The sequence below is a fragment of the Triticum aestivum genome, chromosome 7D, assembly GCF_018294505.1.
Source record: "Triticum aestivum cultivar Chinese Spring chromosome 7D, IWGSC CS RefSeq v2.1, whole genome shotgun sequence".
NCBI classification, from domain to species: domain Eukaryota; kingdom Viridiplantae; phylum Streptophyta; class Magnoliopsida; order Poales; family Poaceae; genus Triticum; species Triticum aestivum.
This window is the reverse complement of record NC_057814.1, coordinates 479,067,912-479,081,501: the sequence shown is the minus strand read 5'-3', so window position 1 is coordinate 479,081,501 and position 13,590 is coordinate 479,067,912. Positions and strand designations below refer to the sequence as shown.

At 46.8% G+C, this 13,590-nt stretch overlaps 1 protein-coding gene across 1 annotated transcript; it reads right to left on the bottom strand.

The window, feature by feature from the left end:
* Positions 1-6,845: 6,845 nt before the first annotated feature.
* LOC123164695 (ras-related protein RIC2) lies at positions 6,846-9,953 on the bottom strand. Its single transcript, XM_044582244.1, has 2 exons — positions 9,620-9,953; positions 6,846-7,498 (listed from the first exon to the last, which is right to left on the bottom strand). The coding sequence occupies exons 1-2, from the start codon at positions 9,841-9,843 to the stop codon at positions 7,069-7,071; spliced, it is 654 nt and encodes a 217-aa protein (XP_044438179.1). The 5' UTR covers positions 9,844-9,953; the 3' UTR covers positions 6,846-7,068.
* Positions 9,954-13,590: the final 3,637 nt, after the last annotated feature.

Genomic DNA, 13,590 nt, shown 5'->3' with positions numbered 1-13,590 from the left:
ACCAAAATGACTAAGGGGCACTAGATGCACTTACATGTATAATTTCCTTAGACCATGAGAGTATTGAGGCACTCCATATCGGACGATGAACTTTGGGGTAGCTCAAACATCATCTATAACAAGGTGATCATAATGGAAACTTACGGGTTCATCAGAAGTGTAAGGAGAGAGATTAGATAGCTCGAGACTGGAATTTGCTCCTCTGGCGATGGAGAAATATTCTTAGGCCCTCTTGGTGTGACAGCATCCGTCATCGTCTGGCTAGACACAACGTGAATTGATCACGGGGATGCCATAACACAAGAACGAGAAAAGAGAACAAAACCGATAACGATAAGACCGCTATAATGAGTTTGTCTCATGGGTGTAACAGCCTGGTTTTTGGCCCTTTCCTTTTTCTTTTGATTTATTTGATTTTTGCTCTGTTTTTCTTTTTGGAGTGGTTCTGTGGCCTTGAAACCTGGGAGATCATCATTTCTTCTTCTCCCAAGTGGATCATCATCCTCAAATATTTTCCAAGATCATGACATTTCCATTCTATCCCAAACCCTAAAATCCTTTTTCTAGGGAATATTCATTTTCTATTAAAGGAATAATCTCAAGTGCCCTAGGTTGTGAAGCAACCTATATTTCTATCCATTCAAAAATTCCCAGATAATTATCATAGTTTCTTTGGGTCATATGTTGCTCAAATATGCCCAAACTTTCCTGTCCTAGCCCAAGAATAATTCCCCAAAAATTATTCTTCATTTCTGTCCAGTGTGGCTTTCTGTGAAGGAAGTGCCACCTATCCAATCTTGTTTGCTCCCAAAATTTTTGGGCATGATATATCATCCAAATCATTGCCTCATGCAAAAATTCAGCTTTATTTGCCTAGCGAATCTTCCTCAGCAAATTTTCAAACTTTCTGTCAGACAGAAGGCATTGTGAAGGAAGTACTAGCTAGGAGTTTCCAAATGAGTTGAAATTTTGCACACTCCTTCATGTGCTCATATTAGCACACTCCTCCAAGTTTCAGCTCTATCCTATCATCTATGTGATCGCAGCATCATATCTTTGATTCTGCTAATATTTTCAGATTGTGAAGCAAGTATATTTTATATTGCTTCATTTTGTCTATAAATTTACCAGAGCATTCCCATGACCACTAAACCTCTCTCCACCAAATTTGGGATCAATTCATCAAGCAAATATTTCTCTAGAATTTTTGCAAGTTTCTGGACAGAGAGAATAGCTGTGAAGCAAGTACCATTTTGGCTTGTCCAATTGATAAGAAACTTTTACAGCATATTTATATGATCAAATCATCAAGCCTTGCCAAATTTCAGCTCAAGTGTCTTCTCCATGTGAGTGCACCTTCCTGATCAAGTTTCTGGACCCAAATGTGTGTTGCACAGCAACTATATTAGTTTGTGCTCCTTTGTGCTCCAAAACCTCCAGGATCATAGTCCTTCCTAATCTAATCACTCCAGACAACTCCATTTGACCCAATCAGTTTCCTGTTGATCACCAGTGCACTGCCAAGTTTGATGCAGCAAACTTCTCTCGATGAATCCCAGCTGTCTATGGCTCCTTCTGCTTATATTTCTCCTCCCACAGCCTCAGTGATGTAGGGACTAGTCACTTGACAACTCCTCGCAGCCTCCCCTGTCCTCTTCGTGCTAGTGCCCGTGGTGACTGTCCCCTTGGCATGGCGTTTCACGCGCTCTGGCAGCGTTGGCCGCGCTCTAGGCGTCGGGACGCGCCGGCCAGCTCGGCATCGGCGGTTTCCGTGCGTCTGGGAGTGCCGACCTGACCCCCCCTCCCTCTCAAGTCGCCCTCGACCCTCTGCCCCCTCCCGAAGCCTCCTCGCCGGAGCTAGCCGACGCACGGCCACGGGTGCACTGTGCCCCGCTTGACCCGGTCCTCCTCCCGTCCGCTTCCTCTGTCCCCCGGTGTCGGTTTCTTCTCCGTGACCCTACCCTGCACTCCCTTGGCCTCTCCCACCTTGTCTGTTCCCTCCCGTGAGCTCTGGCGCTGCCGGAGCGTTAGCCGGACCCGAACGGCGGCAACCGGCTCGGGAAACTTCAGCCACGGCTATAAATAGCCAGCCCTGCAGCACCCCGAGCTCACTAGCCCCCTCTCCTCTCCCATATAGGCCTCCCCGACCACCCAAACAAGCTCGAGGAGCTCCTCTGCCTCACCATCGCCGCCATGGCCGCCGCGGCCATCCTCTCAAATTCGGCCAAGTCGAGCTCCCTCTCCTACTTCTACCACCACCAGCGCACCACCTAGTCCCCGAAGATCCTCCCCATCTACTCCGTTCGTCGCCGGACTCACCGTAGCCCCAACCCCGTCCACGCCCGAAGCTCTCGTCCGCCGGCGTCGAAGCCGCCATCGACTCAGTCCACCCCGGCGACCGTGGATGGGACCACTCGATGCGTCGCTCGATGCTGAGAAGTTCCATAGGGCGGAGCATCGCCGGAGGTGCCCTGTAGCGCCGGCAGGCCTCGTCGGGGCCGGCTCTGCTCCGGCCAGGCGCGTGCAAGAGGAAGGAGATGGCGCCACCATCGCCAGCTGGCCAGTGGGCCGCGTGACCCCACTCGTCAGCCACTCCACGCGCGGACCCCAGGTATGCTGACGTGGATAAGTGGAGGCGTAATCCTCTGGATTACGTCTTCAGTTCCCGAAAGCGTATTTTTGTGCTTCTTTAGATTAAAGTGAGTTTTCACTTGTCTGAAGGCGTATTTCTGAAAGACGCTTTCTGTTTTTCAGCCCAGCCGGCCGAAGTGATTATATTGTGAGCGTTCACTGTTTAGCCCCTTTTCAGCCTAAAAAGTGAACGGCCACAACTTTTTACCCGTAATTCCAAATGAGGTGATTCCAAAGCCCACTTATTCGTCTTGTCGAGTCCATTCTGTTGGTATCATTTTCACCATGTTTTAACATCCTGAAAATGACCATTTTGCCCCTGCACTAAATCAACCCCCTCCGAGAGAGAACGTTTTCCGGTGATTCTTTCCGCGAGTTTCTCGCACTTCTTCCCGATGAATCCCTTCACCCCAGGCAAGCCACACCCTCCATTTGCATGATTGCAATGCAATGCCATGGTTTAAATTATTTGAACTTGTTTAAAATTTGCTTTAGCTGCATGTGATCTGTTCATGGCATTTTCTCGGAGTTATTTCAATCTTGCCTTTGCCATGAGTTTGCTTGGAGTTCTAGGACTAATATTTTGCAGCTTATGAGGTTGTCATGTTGCCTTTGGATTATTAGTGGCTCATATTGTGATCATTTTCATGTTGGTATCTGGTATTATTTTGGAGTATTACTTTGAATGTCATGCTGCCTTTGGATTATTAGTGGCTAGTATTATTTCATCATGATGCTAGTTGATTTCGGAGATGATGCTTGCATGTGGATCTTAGCTGGATAGCTAGTTCTTACTATTGGAGTAGTAGCATTATCGTTCTTGGATTCATCTTGATAGTAGTGATATGTCGCCCTCGGAGTATTTTGATGTGACGCTAGTATGCTTTGGATTATTTGTTGGTTATTGCTATGACTTGGATTATAGTTTGATAGATGATATCGGAGTATCAGGTATCTCAGGTATATTTGGGGGGATAAATTCCGTCATTTAGTTGGTCAGGTGCCACCGAACCGGGCTTTTCCAGTGCAACCACATTTGCCTTTTATGGGAAGGCCCTAATGCGATGCTATTATCGTGCCTCTCGCCGGTGCCTCCAACGAGGGAAGGTTATGGGTGTGCGCTACCCTGATCAGGTAGGCGGACATAAGCCTTGTGTGTCCGTAGTTGGATAGGGCCCTTTTTGTCCCCGTTTGGGACCTTTTTGTTTTGCCACGATGGTGGCCGTTGATGCCTTTGGTAGGCACGGGGCCACCCAGGACTGAACCCAAAAGGGGTGTTGGTCGGAGTGGACGGGAGAGTGCCATGGCAGTAGATCGGTTTTGTCGGAACGCCGTTGGTCCACCCGAATGGGAGTGCGAGGCCATGGGTTATGTGGTGTGGGTAAAGTGCGTTACCTCTGCAGAGTGTGTGTGTTTAATCTATCGATAGCCGCGTCCTCGGTCATGGGCATAAGTTCGTACTAGGTCACACCGTTCAATCAACACTCACATGACGGAATGACTTTAGATGATTTATATGTTGATATATTGTGAGCTGTAACCGTTTGGCAGGATGTTGATGATGTTGTTGGGATGATCTCGAGGATGATCATTCAGTTTGTGATGTCGTCACGCTGATCACGTGGAGGTATTGATCACAAGGTGATAGAGATGGTATAGTACTTGGCCGGATAGCCAAGCGTGAGATGGTTCTTTGAGATTAAGATGGTGGTTTATCAGTATGGTAGTAGTTTCATATCATGTTTAGTAGTTGCTTTATCATGGTAGCTGTTAATTAATTAATCTGCTAATGCTATGTTATTGTCTTGCCTTGATGCTTTTGGTTGTTGTGAGCTTGCAAGTACATTCAATGTACTGACCTGGCGTGTCATGCCAGATTGCAGGTGATGCTGTGATTGCTTGATTGTTTGCCAAGGTTTCCGTTTGTGCGAGCTAGATCGTGTCCCAGCCAGAGTCCCTGCGGAGTGGAGTTCACCACCTTCGTCGTTGTTCCGCGGCTAGAAGTATTCCGCTGCTTCGAGTTGTTCCGCTGCTAGCATAGAGCAAGTGTAGTATCGCAGGCATAGTGTCGCCGTGCTGATGTGATCCTTTGTAACATCAGACCCGTGTATTTATCCTTTGTAATAAGAGCCGATTTGTTCTATGTCAAGCAGTGTTGTATTACAGAAGACTTCATCTCGATCTCTGGGCTGGAATACGGGGCGTTCTGGTTTCTCTGAGTCGGGGTGCCACAATGGGGGACACCGATATATCTCACCTCAGGTTGTGTAAGTATCGTGAAGCAAAAGGAATAGCATATGGGAGCTACAGCTTCATGTGAGTATAGAGATCAATATGGATGTCCATGGTTCCACTATTGATCATTAACCGAAAGGTTTTTCGGTCATGTCTATATTTCACTGAACCTGTAGGATCACACACTTAAGATTCTTTGATATGTTGAGTGGTAATTGAGTTAGAAGTATCGGAGTATATCACCGAAAAAGTTTCGGAGATAACGAAAATTATTTCGGGAGAGAATCGAAAGTGTTTCAGGAAAACTGTAAGTTTTTTGGAGAAAATCTGGTAAACCGGATATGTGGGAAAAGTTCCAGAGGACTTAACAATAATTTAGGAGGACCTCGGTATTTATCGGAAGCCCCCCCCCTCCAGGTGGAATAAATATAGGTGCCATGAGCTGCCCTTATAGGATAGGCCTATTAAGGGGGCAATGACGGAGGTACAATTTCTAAGTTGGGCGGGCCAGTACAAAGAAAACCCACTATTTATTTCTCTCATGATTTAGATTACTAGAAGTCCTCCATTGTATTTGTTACAAGTTGGGCGGGCCATGGCCTTTTTTTTCTAACACACAGCTCTGCCGATGGGGGCAGCCACATGGGCCTAAAGGCCCATGTAGGTGGCGCCCTCCCCTCCTTGCCTTGCCCTCCAAGCGGCCCGTGCGGCTAGGGTTGGAGGAGGGTCCCCACCTTTGGTCGCGGCCCTAGGGAAGGGAGCCCCTCCTCCAAGCCGGCCTCCCTCCCACCTATATATACTCGTGGGGGCGCCCCTATTGAACACACAAGTTCCCCGCGAAGGTTCAGGTGCCCCCTCTCTAGTTCTCCACCAAACCTCTCACCGAAGGACTGCTCCTCCCTCCACTTCTTCTCCAACATCGTGAAGCTCGACGGCGAAGCGCTGCCGGATCAAAGGTGTCGTACATGTGCAATCCACAGAGGGACCGTACGTTCAGTTCTGGTTCGAGGGATCTGTTCGTGGGATTTCAAGAACGCGATCTTCGCCAACTCTTCTTCAGCTGCAACGCGTTGTTGGTAAGATCAGATTTAACCTTGTATGCACAATCTTCATAATGGTTGTTTTTGTTTTTCTTTGCTTTTTTTACTACCGTTTCCCAACAGTTTGACCCCGTTGCCGGGTTTGAGGTGGCCGATGCCGCGGCCGGCGGGGGCCGACGACATATGTCTCTTCTCTATGGAGGAGACAAAGGAGCAATTCCGCCACATGCAAGCCAATGAGGCAGAGCACCTCGCGACGGAGGTGCATCTCAAGGTTGACCGCATGGACGGCAACATCGTTGCCGAGCTCGTCGACGACCGCACATTGTTGCCGAGAACCGCATCATCCTCGAGTCCAAGCGACAGAGTGGGTGGTTGCAGCAGCACCCCCGCAAGATACGTCGCAGCACATTGTTGTCGAGAACCGCATCATCCTCGAGTCCAAGCGACAGAGTGAGTGGTTGCAGCAGCACCGCCGCGAGATACGCCTCTGCGACGTCAAGCGAGATCAATTCTTCGCGAAGGACCCCGACGATGAGAAGATGCCGACGGCTCCGGCAAAGGGGTCATCAAGCTTTCCTCAGACGAGGAGTAGGAGGTAGTTATACATTTTTCTTTTCATGTGTCCTAGTATGTAGTATTATGTCAAATCTCACATTTAGTTGTCCTGTGTTTATCCATCACACGTGGCAGACGAATGGGGCTCGGTCGGCTCCTATTCTTGGACAAGTTCGGACCCGAACATATGTGTACCAAAATAGCCCAATTCGATTGCAGATGCTCTTAGATTTCACTAAATTATATTCCGACAGAACTCGTTCAACTGTTCAGCTTATAATAGTGAGTGAACAGTTCCTAGCGTCTGAGAAGAATCTGCTATTGGCAAACGTGAAGCAAATTTAAATCAAGTTGAAAAGTTCAAGCATGGTTGCAACGAAATGACCTGAAAAACAATACTCCATGCCGATTGCCTCAAAGACCATACAACAATATGAAGGAAGGTCTCACCTCATCTAGACAAACTTCCCGGTTCAGCAACAAACTTCAACTTCTCTAGGTAACATTCATAATAATAATACTTGCTACTACTGCTACTAATAATTCCCGGTCGCTGGAAATGCCACATCACAAAAGCTCAGCAAAAAGAATGCATCATGGCGCCTCAGCTAGAGCAGCACCCGCCCTTCTTTACCGCCGAGACATCGTCCTTCATGTTGATCTTCTCACCCTTGCCAGGGCCGGCGGCCGAGTCTTCGCCTGCCTCGACCGCCCTCTTGCTCACGATGCGGTAAATCTGTTTCAAGACCTCCGCAAACGCGTCCTCCACATTGGTCGACTCGAGCGCAGAGGTCTCCATGAAATAGAGTGACTCCCTCTCTGCAAACGCCTTCCCTTCGTCAGTTGGGACGGCCACGAGATGGCGGAGATCAGACTTGTTGCCAACAAGCATGACAACTATGTTCGGGTCCGTATGGTCCCTCAATTCCTTCAGCCAGCGCTCTGCATTCTCGAAGGTTGCGTGCCGAGTGACGTCGTAGACAAGCAACGCTCCTACAGCACCACGGTAGTATGCGCTAGTAATAGCACGGTATCTGCAGCAGGTTTCAGATCAGAAATGAAATGTTGCAAGTTAAGGCAGATGTGAACCGAATAGACAAACATTCTGACAAGCAAAAAAATTCACTACCGATAAAGAATCCTGAAGTAGTTCAGCAAAAAAGTTAAAAGTTTGCAATAACTTTACAATCATGTGTCTCCAACATGGGTAATTCAAGCTTTAATTAATGAGATGTAGTCTGTTCGGTGGAAGGGTTGCTTATCCACAGGCCTGAGCAACACAATTAACAGCAAGGTGGCACAGAGCTTCAATCCTGAGCCAATTTTGGTGAGGAACACTGAAATGAAGCTTACGGTACCACCATTGCTTAACTAAATCAACTTCAGAACTATCATCAAGCCTATATTATTTCCAGATGCATACAATTACAAGTCAATATGTCATCAAAGGCATTCATATAAAGAAAAGATGGCATTAGATACTTTACTTAACGATTAATTACAAACCACATGATTCTGTGCTTTGGTGATCTAGACTTTATACAGTAATGCCAATTAACCTATCGGCTCACTAACTCCAAGCTCACATGGAGTACAGGGTGCCCCAACAAAAAATAAATAGCATGACAATTCCAGCACTATGAGCAGAATTCAGGTGAGCCTCAAACTATTTTTTTTTCTAGGGCACATATTGCACTTCTAGAATATTGATAGTCCTTCGAATAGCAAATTTCTGTTGAGTTAGTTCCATGTTACTACTAGAGTAGTAGCATTAACCCATACAAATATGAGTCAACAGAAATTTTACTATATCATAGCCTTGATTAGGCAAAATGCTCCGCTCTGCTACTGTGATTTTCATTGGTTGCGGTCCCCAAAAAATGCAGATTGGAACAACAACATATATCAAGGTGCTAATAATCAGCGTTGCTGACATGCAATACTACCAAATTTGGGAAACAATTGAGACAGGAATATAGGTGCATGGATATATGGCTCAATATTTCAAAGTATCCAACTAAGAATTGTAACAATTACGTGAGCGCATGATGACTACAGCTTGCCATTCTAATAACAAACAGCAGGGTTAGTTGAGAAAAAGGATAGGAGCCAGCAAAATTAACAGCTATTTCTGGTTACCGTGGCATAAATTTCCAGAATAATAACTGAATAACTAAGGACGAAATAGGATAAGTAGTGGATCATTAAACCATTGTCAAGCTTCGCGCCCATATATTATTCTAAAATTAGTAAAACTGGAGACAAAAAAAAGTACAATGGAAAAAATAAGGACAAGTAAAAAGAGGTAAGACAGCCTAAGAACCAGTTCACAAACAATGTCGTAAGTGTAAATGAATACATAGCAGAACTTCTGCAACAAATGTAATTAGTTATTATTCTTTAGAAGAACCCAACAAACAATAAGCATCGCGTCTAAAAATGGTGTACCAAGGAAGATTCGAATCTGGAGCTAGCACACCAACCATGCATCAACCAGAAACCAAATATGCACGCAATATAGTATCATGATAGGACGTGCTTTGTAAGTTACGTAGACTTTCAGAAGAGGAATCGAACATGAGAAAAGTAACAACTGTTATTACTATCGAAATTTCAGAACTAACTCCCTGATCTTCACTGCAGTAGCAAGATAAACCCACACAGAGTAATAATCCTATACAGACTACACGGTCAGAGTGTAGTGAGCTAAATCTACAAGGTGGGCATTTCCATGACCAAATCATCACCGAAAACAGCACCAAACAGATCATGCGATTCTAGCTGTGCAAGTCCCCAAATCGTGCAGCCACTCACCAGTAGAGTCCCTGCTTACTGATTCGTAAGCAGCCGCTGCTATGATCCATTAGCAGGACCGACAGAAGCTACCCCTACACTCCACCAGGTAGCCGCGCCAGCACGCAGCATAATTCGGCAGCGAGATCCAACCAGCAAGAGCCCCACAGCAGACACACACACACACTTGAAGGGGGAGGAGAAGGGGAAGGGGAAGCACGCATGCATCGGGATGTGAACGGGAGTAACCACGAAGCCAAGCACAGATCTACATACGGCCGGGAGGGAGCACAGATCTACCAGCCGCCGAGCAGACGGGAGCAGGGAGAGGGCGGGTGTGAGGCGAGGGAGGTGGCGCGTACCGTTCCTGGCCGGCGGTGTCCCAAATCTGGGCCTTGACGACCTTGCCGTCGACCTGGAGGGAGCGGGTGGCGAACTCGACCCCGATGGTGGACTTGGACTCGAGGCTGAACTCGTTGCGGGTGAAGCGGGAGAGCAGGTTGGACTTGCCGACGCCGGAGTCGCCGATGAGGACGACCTTGAAGAGGTAGTCGTAGTCGTCCTCCGCCCGGTACCCCGCCGCCATTGCTCCCGTCGCGTCGGCGATCTGGTTGTTTGCGGGGGTGGCGAAGGAGGAGAGCGAGAGGGGGAGGGAAAGGTGGGGGGGAGGTGGTGTAAAAGCGGGGGCGGACGGAGAGGGGAAAGAAAAGAAGGAAGGAAAGGAAAGGAAGGGGGCACGGGCACGGCAGCGCCCACGGGGAGCGGCGCGTGGTGATCGCGTCCGCGTGGAGTGCGCCGAATGGGGCATTTTGGTCGGGTCCGGCCCGCCTACATTTCGGGGGCCGGGTCGGCAGTCGCTGCAGTGCAGTCCACCGCGCTGCAGGAGAAACATCCGGAGAAAGATTTAACCGAGAAATACCCGGGCCAGTTCTGCTCTTCATGTCTCGTCGCCATCTTTTTTCTTTCTTCTACCCGTGTAGATCAAGATCATTTGTGCTCGCATTTGTCTCAAAAAATAATTGTACTCGCATGCCCGGGTATTTTAGACCCTACCATACATTTGGAAGCACTTGCCCCTTAAGCTTGTACAGTCAGATTTGGCAAATCTGGCTTTCTAAATGTCCACGGGCGCGTTTAAGCGTGATCTTGAATAGCATCGGACTCCCTCTCAAGTCATGTCAAACAGTTTCCGCAAAAAAAATAAAAAAGACATGTCAAACAGCCACGCGTCTTATATCTAAACCCTCAAATCCCGCAAATGTATGCATGTTGATCATATCGATCATATAGCACAAATTCATCACAATTCAATAATCCGAACATGTCAAAATAAAACTCACGTCCGGGCCAGGCTAGCCAAACGTGATGAATCAGTCATCGGACACCATCTGTTTCGCGTGCTCTGCCGTAGCCGCCATCCGTGTCGCGTCTGCTGCTTCGGTCACCATTCTTGCCGCCTCGTACTCCCTACACAAGTCGATCTTCTTCTTCACCTCAAGCCATTTCTTGCCTTCCGCATAAAGACTTGCGTTCGCCAACATTATCCGTCAATCCTCGGTGTCTCGATTAAGTTGCAACCTCTCCTTCTCAAGCTCTATTGATCCAAAAGTTTGGACCTTCTCGAGCTCTCATTTGACACGCATCTCTTTCTTCTCCAACTCGATCTTTTCCGTCTCTGCAACTTATGGTTCGCCGTATCCCGGTCTCAATTCATCGTCTCCTTTTGCACATCCAACATGAGCTTGTACCTCTCCTCATTCTTCTCCTCCCTTGTGAAAAAAGTGCACATCCATGTGGTGGACAATTTTTGTCACCGCAACGTCACGGGCAACCCTCCTCTTCTCCCATTTGTTTCTCATCACTTGTCGGTTATTCATTGGCATGGTGGCGCGCCCATTCTGCCCAACAACTTCTTCCTCTTATTCATCCAATCTAATGAGCCATCATTTTTCTTAAAACTCTTGTTGACGATTTTGAGGTCTTCCACAGGATGTATCCACTTTGGTTTGCCATTCAATTTCATCCAACAGTGGTTACAGTGATCATGATTCCAAATAAACCAACGACATATGCAACTAATTGATGCAGTGACCTATGCAACTAATTGATCCAATGGCATTGCAAAAATTTATCCAATGGCATGGCAAGTAACGAACGAAGCAATTTAAAATGGAGCAAAACATATATTGTGCCTTATTGCGAAATTCCATCGAACAAGACCTAGGAAGACTGGGTGTTGGCGCTGCCCGTGCTTGTCTATGTTTGTTGGCGTTGCAGTGAGTCGCACACCATCTATGTGACTATGCCCCCTCCCAATGGCGTTAATCCGTCCGGAATCGCCCATTGGGACAACAGTCATGGGCGATGCGGATGGCGGTTTCCTTGTCGGTGGCAGGGCGGACCCGTGCGGGGCGGCCGGGCGCAGTGAGGGGACATCCTCCTTGACGTCCACAACCTCCTTTGCCGGAACATCCTTTGTCGCTACTTCCCTCTCGTGTTGCTTCCTTTGCTGCTCCCTCCGGGCGACATTCTCCGCCTTGCAGCTCATGAACACCTTATTGCAGTACAAATAGGGAGATACACATATACTCGTGTGCGACTGTCGAAATAGAAAATGTACAATACAAAGTTCGTGTGAAATAGCGAGATGAAACTACAAAGGAAATTTCCAATGATCAACCGTGCATGATGAGTTTGACAAAATTCGTCTAAAGTAGCTCCAAACATGAACATGAAGTTGAACATTTATATCAACGAAAATAGAAACCGATCGTATGAATGGAACCACCACATCGATGTGCATATTTTTCATTTAGAGTGATGCCTTTAAGATCCGGTTTGGATAGCAGAAAGGTTCCCTGCCTTTTCCCCAAGGAGTGACCCTTAGTTATCAAACCCATGAGAGGATGTGCACTAGGATAAAGGCTATCACAAATCTCTGTCAACGAACTAAAATCCAGTTTTCAACCAGACCTTTAACAACCATAGGGGTGAAAACAATAGTATGAAAAATAGGCATGGGTATGAGGTCATACTGTCACAACCTTATATTTGTGCTCGGGATCTTAATGATTAATTTGAGCTCTGGAAGACAACCGCTATGATGTGATTGCGACGTGCAGCGGATAGGGCCTATGGTTGGACAACTGACTCTTGATGTAGGGCGTGTTCCGGTCAAGACGTAATTTGGACACATCCCCCACTTCGAGTCATTGCAAGGACATCTTGACGGGTGTCTTCTAGAGAACAAATTAAGATCATGATGATCCCGATCACAAACATACGGTTGTAAGAATCAAGTCCTCGTACCCATGCATGTTTTTATTATAAGTGTTTTCAGTAGCAACTGTGATAACAGTCCGGTCTAAAAACTGGAATTGAATTCTCTCGCAAAAGCTTGGTAGAAAACCCTTGTCGTAAGTGCACATCCTCTCATGGGTTTGATAACTCAGGGTCACACCTTGGGGAAAGAGGCTAGGAACCTTTCTGTTATCCGTTACCGAATCACCAAAGGGACTCATCACCTTCACGGTCATGAATGTTCGTGTTTCTCTTCCTCAAGTAGTGTTCCTCGCTACCCAACATAGACCAGCTCCACTGTGGACAAATATTAGAAAGAACACGAACGGAAATCCGCGGAGAAAAGAAAAGAGAAAGCGAAGTAAAACATTATTCTGGTTTTTTATTTTTGAAATGCAAAAGAAATGCAACCGGCAAAAAGAAAAAGAAAACAAACAAACAGAAAGCGAAACCGAATAGAAATCAAAGTATTGGAACAAACAATCACGAGTGTTTGAAGCTCACCGAGCTGAAGTACATCCTCATTACAAATTATTCAAATAAATACTTCCACATCTTGATGTAGACGTGGAAGTAACCTCCCCAAGCTTAAGATTTTTCAAACCCAAACCGATGAGGTTATTGTGCGGATGGTAGTTAGTAGCCTGCTACTTGTGAGCTGCGTTGGAATTTTCCCCGAAGAGCAGGTAGATGCAGTACGATAGAGATAAGTATTTCCCTCAGTGAGAACCAAGGTTTATCGAACCAATAGGAGAATCATGCAAAGCCTCGTGAATAGCACCTGCACGCACAAAAGCAAATACTTGCACCCAACGCGGGCAAGAGGGTTGTCAATCCCATTGAACTCGTTACTTGCAAGGATCAAATCTTCTCGTTGTAGATAGATAAATTGCAAAACAAAATAAAGTAAATAAAATTGCAGCAAAGGAATTTTGGTTTTTATAATATGATTAAAGTAGACCCGGAGGCCATAGTTTTCACTAGAGGCTTCTCTCTCGAACACATAACATACGGTGGGTGAACAAATTGTTGT

Bases quoted from the DNA above. Each gene is read 5' to 3' on its own strand.
- LOC123164695 (XM_044582244.1), bottom strand. From the start codon at position 9,843: ATGGCGGCGGGGTACCGGGCGGAGGACGACTACGACTACCTCTTCAAG. The intron at 7,499-9,619 runs GTACGCGCCACC...AACCTGCTGCAG, and splicing joins GACACCGCCGGCCAGGAACG to ATACCGTGCTATTACTAGCG.